This window comes from Caretta caretta, chromosome 1 (assembly GCF_965140235.1).
Source record: "Caretta caretta isolate rCarCar2 chromosome 1, rCarCar1.hap1, whole genome shotgun sequence".
NCBI lineage: Eukaryota > Metazoa > Chordata > Testudines > Cheloniidae > Caretta > Caretta caretta.
The window spans coordinates 336,445,400-336,469,863 of record NC_134206.1 but is presented as its reverse complement, the minus strand read 5'-3'; the positions used below and the strand labels follow the sequence as shown (position 1 = coordinate 336,469,863).

The 24,464-nt window shown below is 38.4% G+C and overlaps 1 protein-coding gene across 2 annotated transcripts in view; it reads right to left on the bottom strand.

Annotated features, from left to right (window-relative positions):
* The window catches only part of SEMA3A (semaphorin 3A), a 289,689-nt gene that overhangs the window by 118,465 nt on the left and 146,760 nt on the right, over positions 1 to 24,464 (bottom strand). For both annotated transcript variants that reach the window (XM_075124518.1, XM_048835313.2), the window contains 2 exons: positions 21,091 to 21,248; positions 17,458 to 17,520 (listed from right to left, as the gene is read on the bottom strand). In XM_075124518.1, coding sequence (XP_074980619.1) covers positions 17,458 to 17,520; positions 21,091 to 21,248 — 221 coding nt within the window. The remainder of the gene's footprint in view (positions 1 to 17,457; positions 17,521 to 21,090; positions 21,249 to 24,464) is intronic.

The following is a 24,464-nucleotide window of genomic DNA, read 5'->3' as shown; positions in this document are numbered from 1 at the left end:
CTTTTTTGCATTTCCTTCCGTTTGAGCCATGAAAATGAATATGTCAGTGTCACTTTCTGATATCTTGTGCTCTGACATCAAGCTGCAAAACCTGGATTGCACACTGCAGAGAAACATTTAAATCCAAACAACACAGAAACTTTTTTCACTGAATGTTAATTTTTACAAAATGAATGGAAATATTTTTATTGCTATTTGGTTGAATACACCTTTTGAACAAGATCTAGAATTTGAGACCTAAATTAACAGTGTTTTCTGCTAAATAGTGTTCTTAAAATCTAATTTACCTTTACTTGTGGAGGAAAAATTGCAATCAACAGCAAACAATACAAATGTCAGAGTGGGATCAAATGAGAAACAGTGAAGTTCTATTGCCCACTGGGAACAGGTAGAGATTATGTTCTTAGTCCTGCAAATTGATTCATGAGATATTACCGCATGGAGACCCATTAACTTCAGTGGGGCTCCATGCAGGTGCAGTCTCCACTCATGTGAATAGCTTGCAGGATCAGGAAATAGTGGCCCAATGCTTAAATCACTACCTGCATAGAACTCCCATTGACTTCATCGGATTGTAGCATCAGTCCCTATGACTTGTTTGTGATGAGAGAATGAAAAAGACTCTCAAGCACAAACCATGGCTCTGCGAGAGCAGGTGAGAATACAACTCCAAGATCTGTTATAGGCCACCATACAGGCCAGCTATAAAAAATTCAACAGGGATAGAACAGTAATGGCACCCTGATGTATTAAAATGTAAGATATACCTGATATTGTTCTTCAGATTTTTTTTTGTTTTGTTTTGCTTATGTGTATTTGCATAAAATATACTGACATTGTATTAAAAATAATATCCCAGGAGACACACATGCAGAGTCTTACAACATCCTTGGCTCCAGTGCTGACCAGACAAATACACAAGTTATCCTTCCAACTGAGATGGAAGAGAAAACACAGAGGTAGGGTTAAGAGAATCCAGCAGGAAATTGAAAGACTGGAGATGTATGTTTCGCAAGTGTTCTCTCTTAATGTTTTTTAGCTTGACCTCTCTTAATAAAAACACAAAGACATTATAGAAAGACAAATATAAAAAACACACACACACACACAGACATATATTGTTTTACACAGACACATAGACTCCCATTCAGTGCCACAGTGATAGGGGTTAAATGATTAAATAGACTAAATGGTTGTAGTTTCATTTAGATGTAGGATATTATTCCTTGATTCTCTCAATTTTTATTTTTAATGTTGCATAAAAGAAAGAAGGGAAAATCTCTAGTGAAAGTGCCTGAGTATTGACACAGCATAACGCCAACACATGCAATACTAAAGATGCACAAAAGCTGAAGCTATGTATTCTGAGGTTTGGCAAAATGGACCAAGCTATGAAGTACGCTTGATTTGGCCATGTAAAATCTAAAACTGACTGATAAGATTTGCAAAATCAAAAGGATGCTGATTTTGCTCACTTGCAAACATCCTAGGCCAAATTCAACTCCACTGTAACATCACTCAGCAACGCACAGGACTGGGCTTGTAATGATTTAAAACAAGTTCACCAGCAGGAGAGTGGGGTGGGGGGAGGTATTTTTTCATGCTTTGTGTGTATAAAAAGATCTTCTACACTTTCCACAGTATGCATCCGATGAAGTGAGCTGTAGCTCACGAAAGCTTATGCTCAAATAAATTGGTTAGTCTCTAAGGTGCCACAAGTCCTCCTTTTCTTTTAACAAGTTTTCAAGCTTTTTAAGAAAAGTCAGGTAAACACAGTCCACAATACATTAGGAGCTAAGGGCAAACAAACACATACCATTCAGTTTAGCAATTTTCACAGTATATGGGCTGATCCTCAGCTGGTTTAAATCAGTGCAGCTATATTGAAATCAATGTAGCTACATTGATTTATACCAGCTGAGTATCTGGCCCATATGTACTCACACGCTAAACATGAACAGACAAATAGTGCTTATCTGCTTATCAGCATAGAGTGAGAAGGTATGAAACTGCTAAATGCATTGAGGGCTAGATCCAAAGCCCAATAAGTCAGATTCTGCTCTCATTTACATGGGTGGAAATCAGGAATAATTCCATTGACTTCAGCGCAGTTAGTCCAAATTAAACCTGTGGAAATGAGAGCAGAACTGAACTCTTTCCATGTCTTTATATGCCATAGTCGGCTCTCAATTACTCTGGATTTATAGCAGTGTAACTTCACTAATGTCAACAGAGGTGCTTCAGATTTACACAACCATATCTGAAAGCAGAATTTAGCTTCGTCTCTCCAACTTTTAATTCTTCCTTGATTCCCGGTGGAACAGATTTTAACCATAGATGTCGGAGAAATACAAGAGCTAATTAAACACTAGGAGGGAGATACTTACAGCTATAAACCTTTGACTATAATAAATATATTTATATAACATTTAAAATTTCTAGTCTAGCTAAAACGACTAATATAGCTTCTCTGTGTTTTACAGCTGCATAAAGTATCCATTAAAATCTGTAAGAGTAAATTCTCATACACCTCCCTAACAGATTAGATTTCTTTATACATTTTAGACAAATTTAAAAAATAAATAAAGGAGGATATTAGACCACAATAAATGACATAAAAATAAAGTTATGATTCTGATTTAAGCTCTCATCTAGTGAATAAGTTCATAGTGAAGTTTCCTGCTCTGTCACCAGGTCAATCCTGCTTGCACTTAAGACAACGGCAAGATGCTCCTTCATTTCTTAAACTGTACACTCTTTAGAGCTCTTTTTGTTCCACGTTTGTACGGTGCACAAATGGGGTCCTGGTCCATGATGGGAACTCCTAGGTGCTACAGTGATGATGATGATTAATAAATAAAATAATAATAATAATTCCAATGGGAGTGGAATCAGGCTCTGCACTGTTGCAATGCAATGTGTGGCACTGTTGTGTCACCATTATTACCTGTGCATTATGGAATGGCGGTCTGGTTTTTCAAAGTGACCTCTTGACTTTTCCTACCTTTGTGGGTTTAGGGGAAACAAGAGTCTGTAATGTAACAGTTTGCAGCACTTCATATGAATTCCGGCAGGCTCAACATCTCAACACATGTTGACACCAAGGAATCTACTACAATAATGGAAGGTGTGGGTGTGTATTGGTTAGATCCGTGTTCAGGGTGCTGGGTTCAGGACTAGTCTACACTATGTGAAGCCACTCTGCTATAGCGCGTCTGGTGAAGATGTGCTATGCCTACGGGAGCGCTCTCCCACTGGCATAATTATTCCACCTCAATGAGAGGCAGAAGCTATGGTGGTGGAAGAGAATCTCCCGATGACCTAGCGCCAGTGTGGACATCGCTTTAAGTCGATGTAACTTATGTCACTCAGAGGGGTGGCTTTTTTACACCTCTGAGCAACGTAACTTACATCAAATTAAGTGCTAGTATAGACAAGCTCTCAGTTCAGACTGCTGGGTTCTGCCACTGGTTTGCTATATGTGACTTTGGACAACCTACTTAACCTCTCTGTGTCTATCAAACAGGGATAACAATAATTACCTATCTCACAGATACCATAAAGCTTAATTAATTAATGTTTATAAGGCAAATGGAGAGTCTTAGATGAAAGTTTCCATCTAAGTACAAAGGCTGAGAGCCTTAAAGGTACTTACCTTTGAGGCTCTGGGCCAAAGTATATGGTTGTCAGTCTGTTCAGGCCTTAAAGGCTCCACCAGTTTTACTAGAGTTCTACTTTTCTATCCCTTCCTAATGAGGCTGGCATGCTGGCATTCACATACCTCTAACTGTGAAACCTGGCACATAACCCTTCTTCTTGAAGTTGGTGACTGTATGTGTCAATTTCACTACAAAGCATCCATCCCGCCTTCCTGGCTCAAGGCCTGGAATGACTTAGTCTGTCTCAAACTGGGCTTGTCCCACTTGGCAGCAGGACATATTGTTGTCATGCCCTCCGGCCAGCAGGATATTGTTAATGTGAAGGACAATGCCAGCAGAGTGGAGTATTTAAGTACATGAGCTCAAAGTGTAAGACACTGGAAGCAAAACAAAGATAACACAAGAAATATAGTATGTCAGTTAAATATAGAAGATGGGAGACTATATCTACAGGAGCAGCAGGAACAAAATGAACAGGAAGTAACCAAGAGCCAGAAACTTTAATGTGCAAATTGTCAGAGAATTTTAAATGCTGCATGTGCATTACTTTTAGCCTCATTGTTCATTTATCTTGGGTTTTGACTTACGTTATTTTGACTATATTATATTTTTACAGAAACGTCAAGATTTAAAAAAAATGGACATTTTTGCATCAGGGCACTTTCAATACTATTCCTTTTCAAAAGGAATAATGGAAAGAGGCCATTTAACATTTGGTTGCTTTGGAACTGGGTATCACAAACTTTTGCATGTGTGTGAGAGCAAGGTAGATTTGTTCAAATTATTTTTAATCTACTACTACTACGTAGCATGTTTCAGCCTACCAGTGCTTTACTAACATTAATTATATTAGCATCACAAAACCCCATGAGGCAAGAAAGCATCATTAACTTATATTAAATGTGGGGAACATTGGAATTGCCACACTGAATCAGACCTCTAGACCAGTCTTCTGTCCTTAAAAATGGCCACGATCAGATACTTGACAGGAAGGGTCCTGGAAAAAATTGCACAAGGCAGTTATGGAATAGTAGGCCAAATGGGGAAGTTTCTTCTTAGTCCCCATCACATTGGAGGATGGTTTATCCCCTGAGGCATGAGAGTTTATATAGAAATGAGGCACAACGCGTAAGTGACTGTATAAACCACAGAGTGATTCAGTGTATTAGATCTCTGGAGTTCTTGGTTCCCTCTCCTGTGCTCATGTCCTATATTTTCATCATTTGCCCAATCCTGCTCCCACTAAAGTCAATGGAAATTAAGTTGCTACATACATTTGCTCGAAGATCCTCAGCTGGAGTATATTGCTGTCGATCATTGAAGTCAAAGTAGCTATGACAATTTACATCAGCTGAGGATCTGTCCCAGAGTAAGAGAAGGGCCAGTGACACCCCTCTTGCAGACAAATACTCTAGCTCATCTGCAGATCTTCATTATAAAGTGAGAAGGCATTAAATTCTCAAATGTGTTAAGGGCCAGATCCACAGCCTGGTAGGCTCAATACACCTTGTTAGAGTCCCTAATTTGTCACTCCTCCTCCATGCAAATATGCATGTATACTTTAAAAAGAGCAGGGGAACTACCCTGAAGAGGAGATAAAGTGTTAATTAACTGTTCCAGCAGAGCCGCCTCCACCTTAGGATCAATATGTCTGTCTCACTAACAAAACATTTACATTTATTTTAAGAGGTTTCCAATATTTGTGTATCAGATTGATAGAAGGGACTATGCAGAGAGACATTAGCCTGAAAAAATAAATTACAAAGAAAATGTCTACAAGCAAAAGCATAGGAGCCAAATGCAGAATGATTAAAAAACAAACACTACAGATATGTAACACTGATTAGGCTGTGTTATGCAGACTTTTCCCGGACAGTTACAAAAATAAAGTCCATCCATCTGTCAAAACATCTGCTCTGTGTATGAAAATTAAAACAGAATTTAGGTGTTTTTCACTAGTTTCCAGTAATTATCTCTCCTTCAGAAGCTTGCAACTTGCATACTTAGATCTGAATTAACAGAATAATGCTTTTTAATGGCATTTTAACTGAAAATCTAAAGTGTAATCCCTATTATTCTAGCCAATGTCTAGACTTTTTCTCCTTCTTCTAAACAGCAGCCATTTCTTTTTATTAAAGTGTAAAAAGGTTCATAATTGGTTCCCAGATGTTACAGTGAGTGGGAATATTAGAAATATGCAGTTAGGGAATCTTGTAGGTCCAGATCTTCATCTGATGTAAATATGCATCTCCGTTAACGCCAACAGATTTATATTGATTTACACCAGATGAGCACTGAAAGAACCTTACTTTATTCCAGCTCTTCCACAATTAAAACATCAGGAGATTTGTCCAAATTGGATGAGCAAGGGGCTTTAAAGATATCATCTCACAGCTGGAAAAATAAAACAAATTAAGCATGTGTTTCATATGAAGTTGGGTGGACATTTTCTATATAAAAACCTGTAGGTTTCATCTTCACAGTTAGTGAATATGTTTACTTTTTCCCTTCTATCTAATTAGTTGAATTCTGGAATAGCAGGGTCAGGGATATCCGTAAAGAATAAATAATCCCTAATATTATTGCTGTCATTCAATTTATTCCACTGTTGAAAGATGTTCTCTAGTAATCTTGGAATTTATTTTGTTCTTTCTTATACCAGTGCATTATTGCCAGCTGTGATCAGTTCAGTCTTAACAAGGTGGGTATCCCTTTCAGAGTGCAATAGTATTAATTGAAGAAAAAGGTTGCTTAAATGTCAAAGTATGCAGTGGTGTGTAGCTGTGCCAACCCCAGGATGTTAGAGAGACTAGGTGGGGTGAGGTAATATCTTGTTTTGACCAACTTCTGTTGGTGGGAGAGACAAGTTTGCAGCTCAATAGCTTCTTTCTCTCACCAACAAAAGTTGGTCCAATAAAAGATATTACCTCACCCACCTTGTCTCTCTATTGAAATAAATATTATTCCCTAATAGTTGGTGACGCACTCACAACCAATTCAACCCTTAGCTTAAGCTATGCTGCCGTTACATAGGAGAAACTGAAGATGAAACTTAGCCTCTGATCCTGCAAATATTTTGCAACTTGAGTAACTCTACGTATGTGAGTGGTCCCATTGAGCGCTCCATGATGGTGAAATGCACTCTACGTGCTATAATGGCACTACCTGCATGCGTGCAATTGTTTGTAGGATCCTTGTTTTCATTCTTGTTCACGTGTAATAATATTGTTTAAGAACTATTATCCTTGTGTTTTGCATTTGCATTATGGCAGTGCCTACTAACCCCAGTCTAAGAGCAGGGTCCATTGTACTAGGTAAGTAACAAAGACGACAACCTCAGCTACACTGTAAAGTTCTGTTTTGTTGTAACATTGTAATTCAGTTATTATTGTAAATATTGTCTGGGCACTAAGAGCAAAATTCACTCAATAAAAGATCCTCCACGCCATTTAAACCCCACTAAAGGACCGTGCAAAGAAAACAGGTGGAACAGCTATACAGGGGCATCTGTACACAGCAGTAGGATCTTCATGATGGCCCTGAATAGGCTGGTGCAGAATTCCATAATGGGAAAAGGCCAGCACCCCCTGCAACTACCATGGAGGGACAGCAACTTCAGCCACTCCCATTGGCTCTGTGTAGGAGGAATGGATTTTCACCATCCTGGTGGATTCCACCCGTATTAATCAGGCTCTATGCAGAGGAATGGATTTCACACAAGAGGAGTGTGCTTACTGCTGTGTTTATATGTGTGCATAAATAAATGCTATAACTGGTTCATATCATAAATCTATGCCCTTCACTTTATTTAACAGCCTTAGTGATAACTATACTTTTGAATGGTGTTCCTGGTCTCCAAGCTTTGAAAAAGTGGCTTGAATCTGAAACATAATCCATGATCATTACATAGTCTTCTGATAAGTATGACTTGAAACCTTCAGACTATGTCAGGAACAGCATTACTCATATGCAGGATGGGCAGAGCAGGAAGTGCAGAAGCAGCAGTGATAATCACAAAATTGGATTCCTCTCTGCTGTTGAGAGGGGACCTGAGAATTTTCAGAATGAAGCTGCTTAGATGTTGATAAGACTTTTTTGGGGAACCTGACACATCCCACTTTAGTGTAGCGCAGTTATCTTCCTGACTAAGTGTTTAATGACTAGAGTCTTATCTACCTGATTTCTTGACATGACAGAGTGTGTGAGAATTTTGAAAATACACAATATAGACATGTCCTAGGATATGTCCTCTGAATTTTCTTTATCCATTATTCACAACTGATAAAAGAAAAGGAAGCCAATTTACAAAGCAGATTAGAAAAATCAACCACTGGGAAAAACAAATATATCTTAACGCTTTCAAACCTCAAAAGGTGTATGTCATTTTTAGCAAATAGTTTTATTGGAAGCACACTTGTGCACGGTAGTCCTATTGAGGATTCATTTGGTCTCAGCCTTGCGTCAGTGGGAGAGGCATAAAGGCCCTATCTACCTTCCTTCTACTCTGAGCAGCAAAAGGGCACAATAAAAGTTCCTGTGCTCTGGGAGTACTCAGCTTGATCACTTTTGTCATCATGACCATTGAACTCTGACCTGACACTAGCCCAAGATATGGAAAAGTAAAGTCCTTCTGTTTTTTCTTCCTTCCAATTCTATTAAAATTCAAATCAAACAATTTTTCAAGGCTGCAAATGACATATTGTCATTCAACAGATGCAGCTAATAATTGTTTTGGGCACATAAACAACTACAGTGAGGCCAAGAAAATACTGTGGCCTAAACACTTGTTTTAATGACCCCTTATACTTTTGTACATCTGGCTAAAGCAAAGAATACAAGATAAACTGAAGCTTTGTGTGGACAGATTCCAGCAAACAAGTGGGATTTCAGTATGTATAAACTGAGATGCTGAGTTGAAGTACAGCCCTCTAAGTGTCCCTAAGCCTCTTTTTCTCTAGGTTATTAATAATATTTTTACAACATATTAAGAATCAGTTTAATCAAGGAACCAAATAATATTCCAAGAATAACTTGAATAAGCCTAAAAGAAACAGCAGCCTTGATAGTGGGATATGAGAAAGTTCTTTTTCCAGCTAGCTCTAAAACAAACTTTGTATACTTTATTGAATGGAAAACTCTCCCATATCTTGGGATTTATTAACCAAGAAATTAACAGTGCCATAAAGTTAGGCTCAAGGCTTCTCATGAAGCCTGTCTGCTATCTGAGTTCCTTCCTCGGGGTTGCTCAGCCCTCACTCTAGAACAGGAGTTTTCAAACTTCATTGCACTGCCATTCCCTTCTGAGAACAAACATTACTATATGACCCTAGGAGAGGGGACTGAAGCCTGACCCTGCCTGAGCCCCGCCGCCCCCCCAGGTGGGGGCGGGGGGCAAAGCCTAAGCCCCACCACCCTGGGTGAGGAGGCCAAAGCCAAAGCTGAAGGGCTGCAGCCCCAGGCAGGGGGCCTGTAACCTGAGCCTCGCTGCCCAGGGCTGAAGCTCTCAGGCTTCGGCTCCGAGCCGTGGGACTCAGGCTTAGGCTCTGGCCTCGGGCCCCAGCAAGTCTAAGCCAGCCCTGGCGACCCCATTAAAATGGGGTCCCAACCCACAGTTTGAGAACCGCTGCTCTAGAACTTCTAGAGAGTCTCTGCCATCTCCCTTATAGCTGGATGTGGGTATAAACCACACGCCTCATTGAATCAGCAGATCTCACTCCACATTCCCTAGCAGGATTAACACCTGTTGGCAGGGTGGGGTGTTTCAGACATATGCCATCAGTCTCTTACATGCACATAAAGCACATAGAAGCGGTAACAGTCACTCTTTTCTATTCCACTTTATGCACATCCTGAAATGATTTCCAGACACAGTCATCTAAGATAAATATACCTAAACTTCTGAGATGAAAGTGACAAATTAATGCATGAAGTGCTGAAAGCAAGCAACAGAATGCTAGATCTATAGGATGCAGTTGCTTAGCAATATGTACACACATAAATAAACATATACTATAAGCTTGACTATGAAGTTACGTGCTCCATAACATGGGAGTCCTGATTTTTGGGTGTGGACATAAAGCTATTCTGAGTTCCATGAGAGAAACCAGGCAGAAAATCCTTAACTGATGGAAGCCTAAAATTCCCATTCAATTAAAATTTAGCATGTACTGAATCAAGAGTTGTCAAATTAGGTTTCCTGCAAGATTCACAACACCCTTATAGGGACCTACAGCTTTAGAAGCAGTTAATCAGGAAGGGATTGTCTAAATTAGAAAGGAAGTAATAGGTGATCTGTTCCAACAGAGATCAGATTGTTTATCCACATAAATAAGTCTCTCTTTACTTATTGGCCTTAATATTGTGGCTTCACCATATTTGGAATACAAATTTCCCTCTCATCGGCAAAGCTCTCTCTTTCTCTCTCTTTCTTCTTTAACGATCTTGACCTGTTTTTTTAACAGTTGTGGAACTAAGAAAACAAAGCTATAGTTTTAACTTAAAAATAATTCTACACAATTTTGGAGAGTATTTTAAAAACTTTCTCTTTGACCAATAGTTTGGTTATTTTTACACATTTCAAAGGAAAATGGATATTAAGTCTGCAAACAGCTGAGAGGCATTTAGAAGGCTAGCTGTTTGGCATGCGGTGCCAGCAGTATCATAGAAAGATGATCAGGTGTGGACTAATGCAAGTGGGGAATTCTGAGCTATGCTGCAAGTGTATGGAAAAGAGAGAAATGTGCTTTTGGAAACAAGCTTGCTTGAGACTGTGAAGTGAAACCAACCCTTCCTTCCATTAAAACAATAATTTATCTGCCCAAACAGAAAGAATTTGAGGCAGAACTAGAAATAGATAGATCAGTCCTTTAGAAATGAACTGCTATGAAGACTTGAATCTGAAGTCAGAATTCCTGAGAGAATTCAGGGACTGACACATGCACATCATTTTTACTAGTTATTCAAGTGAGCATGTTGCTTGAAAGATATAAGCGGTACACTTACCCTGTCCACCTATGGAGACAAAATAAATCATAACAAGGAATCTGTCTAGAGCAGTCCCAAAACAGCAATCACTGGTGGCACAGTAGCATATAAAAAGAACCCTCAATCTTTGTCAAAGCCAAACTCGGACTCAGAGGAAAACTCCATCAGTAGAAATCCGAAAACCATTATTTTGTGAAACAGTTTTGTTTCCCCTTCCTTCCCCCGCTCCCCCCCCCGGTCCGAACCCAGTGACTTCAAAATAATTTCTACATTTCTAAAAACAAAAGTGCTATTTGTGCAAGGCTTGTAATTCAAGGCAGGAGTTCATTGCTGAGAAAATCCTGCACTGGATTTGATCAAAGTAAGCTTTCCCTCAGAAGCAAATCTCTCTAGTCACTCCTAGAATAGAAAAATAATCCATAGACAGGAAAATTTAGCTCTTATCCTTGATCCAGATTAATTTATCCATCATAATCTGAGGTTTCAGAGAATCTCACAATACAAGAACAAGTACAAAATTATATTCATCATATTATTTTCCTTAACGTATGGCAGAACTAATTTTTGCCATCATTTCAAGGATATTTAATTATGTTCCTATATTATGAAATTACCAGTCAAACTGTGTAGCACCAGATAGGATAGAGTACTTGAATTGCCATCACTAACTTAATTCTTCCTCTACTCAAGTGCTCAAGGCACTACCTTGCAGTAATTGATTTGCCTTGGCCAGTTTACACAAGGCATCCTATGCCAACTCCTAAATGAAAGCAAACACCAGATTGGCGTCTGAACTGACTGATTACAGCACATACTGTATCGTAAAGCCACTGGCTGCATTGTAGGGGGTCCATGGAGGAATTGTGCCTAACTCAGCCAGAATTCCCCTGGGGAGGAAACACATGTTACAGAGATAGCGCCGCAGTACTCGGAAAGGCTCCAGTGTTCGACTCTTCTCCTCAGCATGCCAGCTCACCTCCGCTGGCCAGTGGCAAGGAATTATACAGCCTTCATCTCCACCCTTCCCCATGTGCTTTGTGCAGCTTACACAATGCGGTTTTATACATTGGTGAGACTACATTAGCACAATGCTTGCTTGCATTCCCCACCTAGCTGGAGCTGACTTCTATGATGGGGGACAAAAGAAAGTGGGAAAGGGTCAGTTATTACCTGGCCTGATCTTTTCTGGTTAATTTATGAGCAGGCCATCTATTTTCAATTGGTATTCTATAATTAATTTTCAGTCTCCCTCCTCAGTTCTTCATTTACAATAGCACATGAAATGAATTTACTTTTATTCATTTACTTTTACTATTTACTTTTATTCTGCCTTTATGTTTTCCCTAAGGCGAGAGGGGTAATAAAAAGAAGTTGAAAGGAATAACAATATTTTTTTTTCTTGCTTCATTTTCCAAAATGTCATCAAAAATGATTTTGGAGAGGAGAGGCAACTGAGTAAATTGCACCCTTTTGAAATCACAGATTTGAACCATCAGACAATGATTCCAAATGCAAGGCTGCAGTGGCCTTTAGAATTACGCACTGTCACATGATTCAGGGAGGGGTTTGGAAATTGAACTTTCCCATCTCCTGGAGATAAAGTCTTCGGTGGCATATTTGACTTGGATGTGTCCTATTTAAACTCAAAGGCCTGTGATCTCATTTACATCCATGCAATCCTCAAAGAAGGAGCTGAACAACACTTCTTGAGATGCAAAGATGCATAAATGCAACTTATCCACAAACTACTTCATATGAGCTTCTGCTGCTGCTGCTCAGCTGCAGAGACCTCTTTAAATTTTGATTTGACTCCACATTAACAGCGGCACTGAAGTAAAATAGGCAGATATATTTTTATCTATTCAAGTAAATAAAACACACTTTGAATTCCTGTGGCCACTGATGATCAGACAAACCTCCTAGGGCTCTCAAGCTGAGTCGGTGGCCAAAGTACAATTACGAGCAGACAAATGTCCACATCACAAAAACTATGACACAGTGAGCACTAATTGGCACCCCATTTGGATGGGGTAGTTTAGAAGCCAAGGAATTAATGACTTGAAGCCTGAACTACTTTTAAAGAGTAATCTTTTAAGAAGAACAGGTTGGAGGCACATGGTTTGGACAATGTGCTTGCATTATGGCTGCCTATGATGAATTGCACCAGATTGATGGATAAATACAAGACCATCATCCTGGTACCGACAATTTGTCACAATTCACTAACAATAAATTACTCCTAAAAATGCTAAGAGAAGATTTGGAATGTTCCTGTAATGCTAACAGATGCCGGTTGTCGGCGGGCAGAATCGAACCACGGACCTCTGGAGCTTAGTGCATGAGTCTCTACCACAAGTGAAAAGCCAACTCGCTGTTAGTGATGGCTGTAAAGCGAGCTTATTTTATCTCTCTCTTTAAGTGGTCTCGGTGCCATAGATGGGACAGGACACCACACCCAAAAGGTGTGTGGGTTACATTCCAATAGTGTTTCAAAGCTTTCACAAATTTATTTGATTCTATGCGGTCTAGACACCTTGTGAGAACAAACATTCTAGGCAGATTTTTTAAACTATTTCCAAGCATCTTTGGGTAGATTGGAAAGTCAAAGATTAATAGATGTTAAGGCCAAAAGGGAGCATTATGATCATCTAGTCTGACATCTTGCATAACACAGGCTATAGAGTAATTGCTACATTCAGCCTACCAACTTGATTTAGATTTAGAGAGGGATTTTCAGAAGGAGCTAGGCATTCAATTCGCACTACAAGTCAGCACCCGTAGGTGCTTTATTAGAACTCATCCTTAAAGACTTCAAATCATGGAGAATTTACCATATCCCATAGTTAAATCTCATAATTAAATACCACAAGAACTACTCCTCTGATGTCTTGGCACTTCTGTTTCCTGTGCATCACAAAATTAGGAAGTGCAGAGATGCACTGAATAGAAGAGAAGGGGAAAGTTAATCAAACCTTTTCATACAGTAACAAAATAATGGTTTGAATTCTAGGTGAAGTTTCTGCTCAGCTCCAGTTTATGCACTGGTTTACCTGTCCCCAGTTACAATTCCACCTTAGGGTTCCAGTGACTACATAAATAACTCAAACTACACTCTCATGGTTTATGACATCACTAGAACCCCAGGATTGAATTATAGCCACATTTTTTCTTGTTTGCCTATTATTTAATCCATATGTAATGCAGAAATTGTCATGCGTTACCACTGTGGCCTGGCTGTCTGTGAGCTCTTTAAATCAAAATACTGAAACTCAGTAATGAGTTATATTAGTAGGAGCTTCACTGATCACGTCTGCACTGTGTGGTTCAGTGTAAAACCTGGGATGTATTCTGTAGGGACAATTCATTCTTTGATTGTTCCAAACTCCTGATCAGGAATCTACAGGGGAAGGTTTCAGGATGTAATCACTGTAGATCAAGGGAGAGTATCTATCCATGGCTGAGGTTCAAAACAATACGAAACTCTGTCTCCTTTTATTGGGCTATCACATTTGCTTGTTTAGCTTGGCCATAAAAGTAAGTAGCTTGGTTGCTATTAAATATTTTACAGTTTTGCCTTTTTCTCTAATAACATTACGTTGCTATTTGTAGTTTTTCCTGTACTAAGGATAGAGAAATATCACAGCAACTCTAACTGCTAATAAAGAGTTTAATGGCAACATCTCTATACCTGATGAGAAAGTCTAGTAGACAATTTTGTTTATGAAAAAAGTGGCTTCTGCTGTAAGCACTGTGTGATCTTGAGCAAGACTTTTAATCTCCTGGTGTCTCAGTTTACCCATGTGTAAAAGGGAGTCAAGCATATTTTAAAAAGTTTACCTACCTATAAAATGGACAACATACAACAGGGGTATTGCAAAGCTTCACTTATTAACATTTATAAAGTGCTTTAAACACACAAATGAAAATTGCTACACAAGTAATAAAGGGTTATCGTTAGATTTAGAATATCATAATATGCTGCCCTCAGCATTATCCCATGCAAACTGAAATGTCACCAATTTGCTATTCCTAGATTGGCATGACTGGCATTGTGGATTTAAGGAATCCTTTGGACTCAGAATAAAAGATACAGTAAATTATTTCTTTTAATTATGAGGGAAAATCTCTCAGGTCATGTTTGAGGTTACCACTGGGGCAATATTAGGGAAAGACTTTCATTGCAGCTGCTGTACTGCACCTGGTTTATTAGTGGGGACTTGAATTTTCAGTATTGGCTGCCCCCCTTGAGATCAATAATTACAAATGTTAAAAATGAGAACTGTCATAAAAGATACAGAACTTCATTTGGGAAAGTGTGAGCAATCACAAAGGAGAAATATCTAATATCTTAGCAATGGTCCACGTTGATAGCAACATTAAATCAAATGCGCTTTATATTCCACTTTCAGCGTCCTCTCTCTGTTTAATGAGAGCACGTTGAGTTATTTTTGTGGGCATTATATTTCACATTTCCTAGGTATTGACAACAACTATAAGGAATATAGGAGGGAAGAATGCTAAGTTTCTTTAACGATGTGCAATCTTTAATTTTATTACAGCTAGAATTGTTATATTATGTTACACCATTCAGTACTTTGTTTCTAATGCATTATTAAATGGCAAGAGCAGGACTGGAGACAAACCTGTGACTCAGGTACTTCTGGGTGTTTACCAGCTGAGATCTAGACACACTGAGAGTTAATCCTGCTTCAGATTTCTAACTCACCTACCAGAACCACAGTGCTGACCTGGACCCACATAAAATATTACTAGTCATTCTTTATTTATATTTAAATAGATAGAATGAACTCTTTGCGGTTTACATACATTTGTCTGTCTGGTTGGAAAATAGAAAATAAAATTTGCAATATCTTTTCTGTTGTTTACCAACATTTTTCTTCTTTCAAAAATTTTCTGACCAGCCCCGTATAACCTGTAAAGCTGTTACCCTCACTTTGGGTTAGATTGTTATATGTTCTGCACACCATACTCCCTGTTATGCCTTCTTATGCCCTTCTGCCAGCACACTGTACTGAAGCTTCTGCATGGGGATACCCAATGCAGGTAGATAGAAAACGGCAGAATGGGACTGAGCCATGGATCTACTCCACATTCATGCCCAGTGGAGTAGCTACCTTGACGTGTCAGTGAGTATACGCTGTGCAGGATATAGACTTGTTGTGTAATGCATGCACATACACACAGAGGTGACTGGAAGTGAGATTGTGACTCCAGAAAGAAGATTACGACTCCGGGACTATTCCAGGAGCAACACAACAAAATACAGCCACTTACTATGAGTATATTGGAAACTGACTTTCTGCAATGTCTGAAACTTTCCCTCCCTCCCCCACACCACTTTATTATTGTGAATTTTTAAAACAAAATGTTTTTTCTTTTTAAAGTAAAGGAAGCGTTTTTGTTCTCAGTGCTGTAGATTTCTGAGTTTCTCCTCAAGGGATGGTATTCTTGTTTACTGTAATATAACAATACTTAGTACAACGCTGGGCAGCCACTAGTTAATTTCTTCGGGTACTTCACACCAGCCAGCACTTTCTGGGTTACCGAGCAGGTTAGATTTTCTGATCTCTGGCTTACAGAATATTTCTAAGGGAAGTGTTTGTGAATACATATGTGGTTTGAATAAAAAATATTTGTAGTCACTTAAAATCAGGGGACTACGAAGTGGCTAGAGACACTCATACTATAGCCAGGCACATGAAAATTGTGAGCTCCCTCTCCACATACACAGCTCTGGTTATACATGTCAGTCCTGACCTAAACCACCTCTGCTGTTCCAAAAATGTTTTTTTGATGTAGACAACTGTCCTCTAGGGACTAGGTTAAGCCCAGTGAACCCACTTTCACTTCTGAACTAAGACAGTATTAGAACATAGTTGTTCAGAAGCATAAGATCGGCATTATGAATATTTTAGTGAACCATCTCTGAAATTCAGGCCAGTAAAGTATTCACATGGGGCCAAATTCCACTCTCAGTCATAGCCTTGAAACTTCACCGATTTCCCATTTGGCCCACTGTGCATGTGTCCATTTGACTTATTGTGTATATGTATCCTCTTTCTCTCTCTGCTCCTATAATGGAAGACAGGACTAAACTATCAATATACACAGAGAAAATTGTTAGGACTTGTGGCGAAATCTTTTTCACTCTCATATATACAAAGATGGAGATATGTGAGTGAGAGAAAAAGTGAGAAGGTACAGTAAAGCATGTATTCATAGAACCATAGAATATCAGGGTTGGAAGGGACCTCAGGAGGTCATCTAGTCCAACCCTCTGTTCAAAGTTATATAACTGTTTCTTTCCTGAGGCACCAAAACTCAGGCAGAAAGTTAAAACCACTTAGGCCTCAATCCTGCAATGAACTCCATGCAGGCAGAACCCAAGGAAACCCTGCATGGAGACCTGCTTCAGTGAAGTGCCATGTGGGCACAAGGGTTTATATGGAGCTTATTGCATGATCAGTGGCTAACTCAGTGCAAAATTAATGAAATCAGAAGAAAATTAAATAAGAATTAATTATTCTTACTTTTAGTGGGTGCTTTTTTTAAGAAGCACTTTCTCTTCAATTTGAATGATTTTCACCCTCTTATGCATTTAAACTCAGCATCCATTTCTTTGGACCAAAATACCCAACCAACCAAAAAACCTGATGTGACCCAAATCTCATGTTAGAGTAAGAAGAGTAATCTGAGGAAAAATAAGTGCTTTAAAAATTAACACAAGACTTCATGAAATATTCAAATCCTTCACACACAAAAACAAAACACTATTATAAAGATTTGTACTTACCAGAATATCTTTTCCAGCCCACTTACACTCATCCCTTCGGGCATGAGACACAGGCCAAAAAATCTAAAGAAATAAAATAAAAATCACTTTATGCCATTTCATGCTTCAATAATCACAAATTGTATACCAAGTGTTATATGTAGTCTCTTCACCCAGTTCCTTTCCTTTTCTCTCTTTATTCTTTTCACTCACTGAAAAAAAACAAACAAACATAAGCAGAACAAAGTGTATATGATGGGAATCATGGCAAAGAAGATTATAAATACAGATGTATAATGTGGATCTCTGCTACTGACTTTGACAAATATGGAAGCAAAGGGCTTGATTTTCCATTCAGTTATACTGGTATATCGATATTGATTTTAATGTATTTACAACACTGGTTTAAAAATGGAATGGAGACCCAGGCCCAAAACTTGCATCTTCTTGACATCACTGAATATGATAGATATCTATTAGTGTGTGCCATTTAATTGGGTTTGGGAATATTGTAACATAAATGGGACTCTTGACTGTTCAGTTAATATAGTAATTCACTTTTGTTTCCTGCTCTTCAATTAAATGAATAAAAATGGCTCTGTTAGTTTGATGCTATCATTCCATCAAGCACTAATGCTGTTGCTGAGTTCGATAAGTGTCTTTGCAAATATCTATAAAGTTCTTCCAGTAATACTCCCTAAGCCTGCTGTAGTATTACTTCCGGTAAAAGAGGTATCTCACTTTCTACAGAGAAAACCCAGAGACCATTTCAGTCAATTATTCATGTCTGTTGAAAATCTTTTAGGAATTACATATAGAATAAAACATGATCTTCACATAATGCCAGGTTACAATTCCAGTTGGTAACTTCAGATAATGCAATATGAATGGCTACAAGACTGGATTATAACCTTGGTGTTCAATACATCTTATTTATAAAGGGGAAAGTATTAGGAAAATAGGATGATTGCAGGTGACAAAAGAGAATTAAGAACATATTGTTAGTGATGTTTTGAGGTCTAGGATGGACCTCGACCAACACCCTAAAATTCAGAATTTTCTTTAATATAAAATATAAAATGTAATATAATATAATATAATATAATCCAAACAGAATTTGAACCTCTTACATCTATAAAATTGGGCTGAAAATTTCATGAGAACACAGTCTCTCAAAGGATTCTTCCTGCTTCTATTCCTGGCTTAAGCAGTGCAGAGAAAGTGAAAATGAAAATTTACTAAGTTAAAAAAAATAATCAAATTTTTAGAGCTCCCAAAAGGATCAACTGAAGTTTTGGGGGAAAGGTTCCTATATTATCTCAACTAGTTTTTCATATCTCTAATATGGGCAGGCCAAATTCTCCTCTGATAATGCTGCAATTATGTTGACTTGATGTGAAAGTCAGTGAATTTGCACCACTGTAATGACAAGGTTAATTTGGCCTTATTTGTGCTATTTTGCTGAGGCCATAACTTACTTCCAGTGCTTAGGTAGAAATCCTCATTGATCTCAGTGGAAATGCCTGCTCAAAAACTGGTGGGATGATGTGATAATTGATAATAATAAGAGATGAACCTGAACCACAACCTGAGATTCAAAGACAGCTAAGACTTTAGAAAAGTTTTGATTTGGATCTAAATTTCTTCAGGACCATGGTCTTTATATTAGGCTGATCCAAAAATTCTCTAAATCTTTGGGAATGTTCAAATCCCACTTTGAATCTGCAGTTTTGAGCCATCTTTCTTTAATATAATAATGTTTGTTTATTATTTCACACATTGTTCTAGAAGTGTTTGAAGACTGAAGAATAGAAGATACAATTCACTTAATGTCAGAGAGCAGTTTTCTACTGTGAAAGCACCATCCTTTCTTTTAATTATTCCAGATGTTTTGTGCATTAAACTATGAATCCCTCAGAGGATACAAATAAATAGCCAGGTTCTTTTATAGCTGCTCTAAAGAGAATAGAAAAGAAAATACTCAGTTTCCCTTTTATCTTTTCCCTTAGAGAATACAAATGAATGGCCTGTCTTCCTTCAGAATACAGAACACAAAGTATTTATTGCTATCATCTTAGGAAGCTAATAGGCAAATGGGCAAAAGGTCAGAAATACCAAGAAAATCCACTAGTGCTAAAGCAATATATCTTTCATAAAAGTTGAATCTAAAATGCACCATAAAAGTTGTGGGATTTTAAAGGCTTGAACATAACAAATCAAACCTCCATCTCTGTGTTTACCTTCTTTGGCAAAGCTCATTAGAATAAATGAAAAGATAAAACAAGTTTTTAGACTCAAGCAGAAGCATACCCAAAAGCACAGTTGAACTGTACATCAGCTTTTAATTTAAGTCTACAACTTTTACCAAAAGTAATGTCCTCCATCAAGGTCAAAGAGAAATCTGTCACTCTTTTATTAGCATCCAATCTATTATGGTTTATGAGTAGCAGAAACACACTTCTTTAAAACACTCCATGCTGAGGAAAAGAAATCAACACTCACCCTCACAAACACTGAAGTGGCCCTACTCTCAAAAAAAAGTGAATGGTAATGTGACCTTTTTGTGAGAGCTGTCGTGATAGTCATCTTCGTTTTATTGAGCAGTAAACATAAAAATATGGACTGTTTGGTGACTAGCTGGCTTAAGGTGAAGTGCATTCATTTACTGGTGCTACTGCTACTGTTTTACTACTTTTCAATCAACTCTTCCTTATTATGAGATGTTAAAAAGGACTATGCTACTGTGGATATAGTGGACCTGGACCAGAAGAATACACATAGAAAAAGGGAGCTGTGTAGATATTAGCACCATGGCTTTACAAAGCCTTAAAGCTTGATTGCTTCAATAGAAGCATGTAAAATCCCACAGTTTTATGCTTCATGTTAGGATCTAGGGATTAACCTTTGTAATTGGGATAGTTGTGATATGTTATATAAAATAATTATGTAATACCTCTGTAAAAAATATACTAGAGCTTTAACTATTCTGCCCAGGCTCCTAACACATGACAGGCACAAATAATTACAGAACATTAAAATGAGGTTTACCGTATGTTCTCTGTAATGAGTAGCTAAAAATCATACATTCTATATTCCCTATCTTGGTGACTTGCGGCTTGTCTACACAAAAAGTGTTTTCATGGCAAGCTGGGATGTGACTGTACCCTGCACTATCCTGCTGAGCATTACCTGTCCACGTGGAACCTGCTGACATGTACTAACAGTTTGTTAGTGTCCCCTGATCTGCCCCGCTTTGAAATACGAGTAGACTAAAGTACACTAATGGTTGGGGTGCTGCAGCAGGGGCTACATGGACAAATAGCACATCAAGCTAGCATGGAGTACATTCAAACCCCAGCTTGCTGCTCATTAAATGTTCATGTAGACAAGCCCTTGCATTGTTTGTGTATATTTGTCCACATTTAGAACTGGTGTAACCATTTCAACCAGGTCAAATTTGTCCTATTATTTCCCCCCTTTTTAGCTGCAACAATTTTCTTTTTTGGGGGGTGGGTGGAGGGTTAGCTGTCATAAGCTGTCATGACAATTTAAATGTAGTTTATGTCTATTGTCAAGTTATACATTATACCTCTGCATAGCAAGATTTGTACCACAGGTTTTGTTAAAAAACAATGATAGTAGGATTGAAGATACCTTTTGATATTCCTTGATGTTAACCAGGTTGAAAGAAAATATGTGATCCTTTGCTCCAACATATAGTCTACTCCGTTCCTCATCCAAAAGGAAAGTGTGGTAATTGGAGCTATTGGCTAGTCCATTGAAAGTGATTACATTGTTGGTTTCCAACATCTCTGCAAGATAAAGTTAAAGATTTTTTTTTGTTAATTTGATGAAGATCGCGGGCTAATGTCCTGATCCTGTAAAGACTTCACTTTGAGCATATATGCAGCCCCATTGACTTTATGGGAACAGTTAGGTGCATAAAGGTAAGTATATTTGCAAGTTACTGGAGGATGAAAGCCTAAGCTCACTGTTAAACAAGCGCTGAACTATGAATGAAATTCAGTACAAGGCCACAACACCACTTAAGGTCCACTGAAACCCTATTTTGAGAACTTATGTGGGGTGTGAGGAATTTTACCCAGGGAACTAACCAGGAGTGGGCCAAATTTTGTTCTTCTACAGTCAATGAGAGTTGCAGGCATATACCTGAGGATGAATCTGGCCAACTGAGGTAAATTAAATGCAGAGACTAACTCTTCCATCTTATTATAATGTTTGTGGGCATGTATAGGCCATTTCACACAGGCCATTCAAATATGGGGAAAAGGAGACAAACATGACAAGCTGTCGAGATAAAAGCCACATGTTAAACAAGGTCCTTACTTGTATTACTAATAACATCTGCGATTGCTGAAACAGGAAGAATTTGAAAAAAAAGCCAATTAACTTTTTGCCATTTACAAGCTAGCATGCTTACTGCATTATACTCAGCAATCAGAATAATAAAATTATATGGGTCAGTTTCACTTATGTTTATAGCAACTTTCATTTTCCAGTTCTCACTCACTTCCACACAGCTGTTGTGTTTAACCAAGAGTGAGTTCCTTCTTCAGTCCAAGTGTTCACAGAACCATCTCAGCTACTCCCAGATATAAACACAGACTTTCATGAAAGTTGTTGTAAAAATAATTTGCATTAAAACACTCAGACTGCATTTATATTAAGTTTTGTAAACATACCTTTCCTTCATTTCTCTCTCTTTCTACACATATTTGGGATCCAAACCTTTTACTCAGTCATTTCAAGACATGTCTACACTAGCAATTCATACTGAAAATAATTTTAATACTATGGGCCAAATTCTGCTCCGGGCTGTGCACATGCCGGCAGGGGCCCAGAAACATGGGGGACATCTTCCATAACAGCTGGGCAGAATTCCAGTCTAGTGCTGTAGGCCCTGAATCTAGAAAGCACTGAAGCAACCACACAACTTAAAGCATATGAGGAGTTCCACTGAATCCAGAGGTACTCCTCACATGCTGGTTCACGGCCCAAGATGACAGTTGGGAAAGGGAGTAGAGGGTATGTTGACTTCCACACCGAGGGGTGTGCTGGCTAGCGGGCATGCCCAGGCCTCCAGACAGCTAATCTGTTTGGTGTCTCCAGAACATGCTACCCAGAATGACTTTCAATGAAGCTGCGATGTTCAGACCCTGCCTCATAGTGCACCTATCTGCCTTGATTCATCATACCTTGCCTGGACAAGATGGCACATGTAATGCATAGGCAGACTATGCTGTGCCATGTGATTGAAGGCTAGATGTTACCTGTCCCTGTATCTATCAATGTGCTCACATAATCCAAGGCAAAACCATTTTACGAAAAATGTGCACCATACTTCTCTTTCTTCCTATAGTCTATGAAACAAACAAATACATTGATCTAAAACACGGACCACTTGAGGTGTATGTTTTTGGTTTGATACGACGCCAGTTTTTATAGCTTTGCAGGATTGGAGCAGCACCCATTTTTGTAGTAATCTGTAAGCAAAATATTTTTTTTAAAAAAACAGAAGGAATAAACTTTATAATGAGCTGAACAAAGTACATTTGAAAATAGATTCCTGCCTAATTTCTGTGTAGTGAAAAGAAGTAATGTATGTACATATCCCAGGAGAACTAAAAACAAAATTAAGAAGGTGTAATACAATATGCATTGAGGCAAACCCTAAAGTCTTCCTTAGATTTTGCTCAATATTCACTGTTCTTATTCAGGCAAACTCTCATTGGTATGAAGAGGAGCTTGCATGAATAGGGACTGAGCCAAAAATTAATAAGGAACTCAGGATGTGCACCATACTTTTTGCTGTCCTCTAGGTTCCTTCTGAAGGAAAGATGATACATAAAAGTATATTATATGATGTTACACTTTAAAAATCATTCTACCTAAGACTTAACTTCTCAAATTTTTTGCACAACAAGAAGAAACCAAATGTTCCCATATCGGCCTGATGAAATAATTCTGGATTCTTGTCAAGTTTTAAAATTCAATTGCATTGTCCTCCTGTTCATTTATCTTTATTTTGTTTGAAACTTTATTAATTCTCCTTTACACTGTAATGACTGATTCAGATGTTGAATCTCTTTACTGAATGGTGAGTGATACAAATGATTGATAGCTTAACTTGTCTTAGGACTCTCCTGGTTAGAAATGCATTGATGTTATTTTTATCTGATAATTCTCCACATAATATAGCTGTCAAAAGCCTTTATACTTTTTCTCTTGCACACTTTTTCAGTTTAAATTCCCAAGGGTGTGAGTCTGCTCTTGGTTACTCTGGTGTAATCAGGAGTAATGCCATTGAATTCCATGGAGTTACACAAATGTGAACCAAGTATAAATGAGATGAGAATCCATCATCCACCATCTCTGCTTGGTAGAGAACTGAAATGATGGGGTTACCACTTAGTTCTAATTATTTCACATCTATTGTTTCTGCTTTGTGCATTATTTTGTTTTCTAATTTAATGTCTACTGACGGTGTCAAGTTATAGCACTGTTATCTGAAGTTCTCATTAAGAAGAAGAGGTACAGCATAGTCAAGAGCAATTACATCTTCTTTAACACTGCTCTGCAAATGTGAGTCTATTTTGAGCTGAAAGGGCATGCAGAGATCATAGAATAACACGGTTGGAAGGGACCTCAGGAGGTCATCTAGCCCAAACCCCTGCTCAAAGCAGGACCAATCCCCAATTTTTGCCCCAGTTCCCTAAATGGCCCCCTCAAGGATTGAACTTACAACCCTGGGTTTAGCAGGCCAACGCTCAAACCACTGAGCTATCCCTCCCCCCAATAGATAGTTCATTTTTCCTGCCCATTCAATTGCTGGCTTCTTTGCAGAACAGATAAAGGTATTAAATGTGATACCACCTACAGTGAAATTTTCCCTCCAGTGGCAATCTTCCAACTGACTTCAATAGAGCTAGGATTTCACCCCTTGGGTCCAATCCAATGCCCATCAAAGTATCCCATTGACTTTAGCTGGCATTGGATCAGGTTCCTAG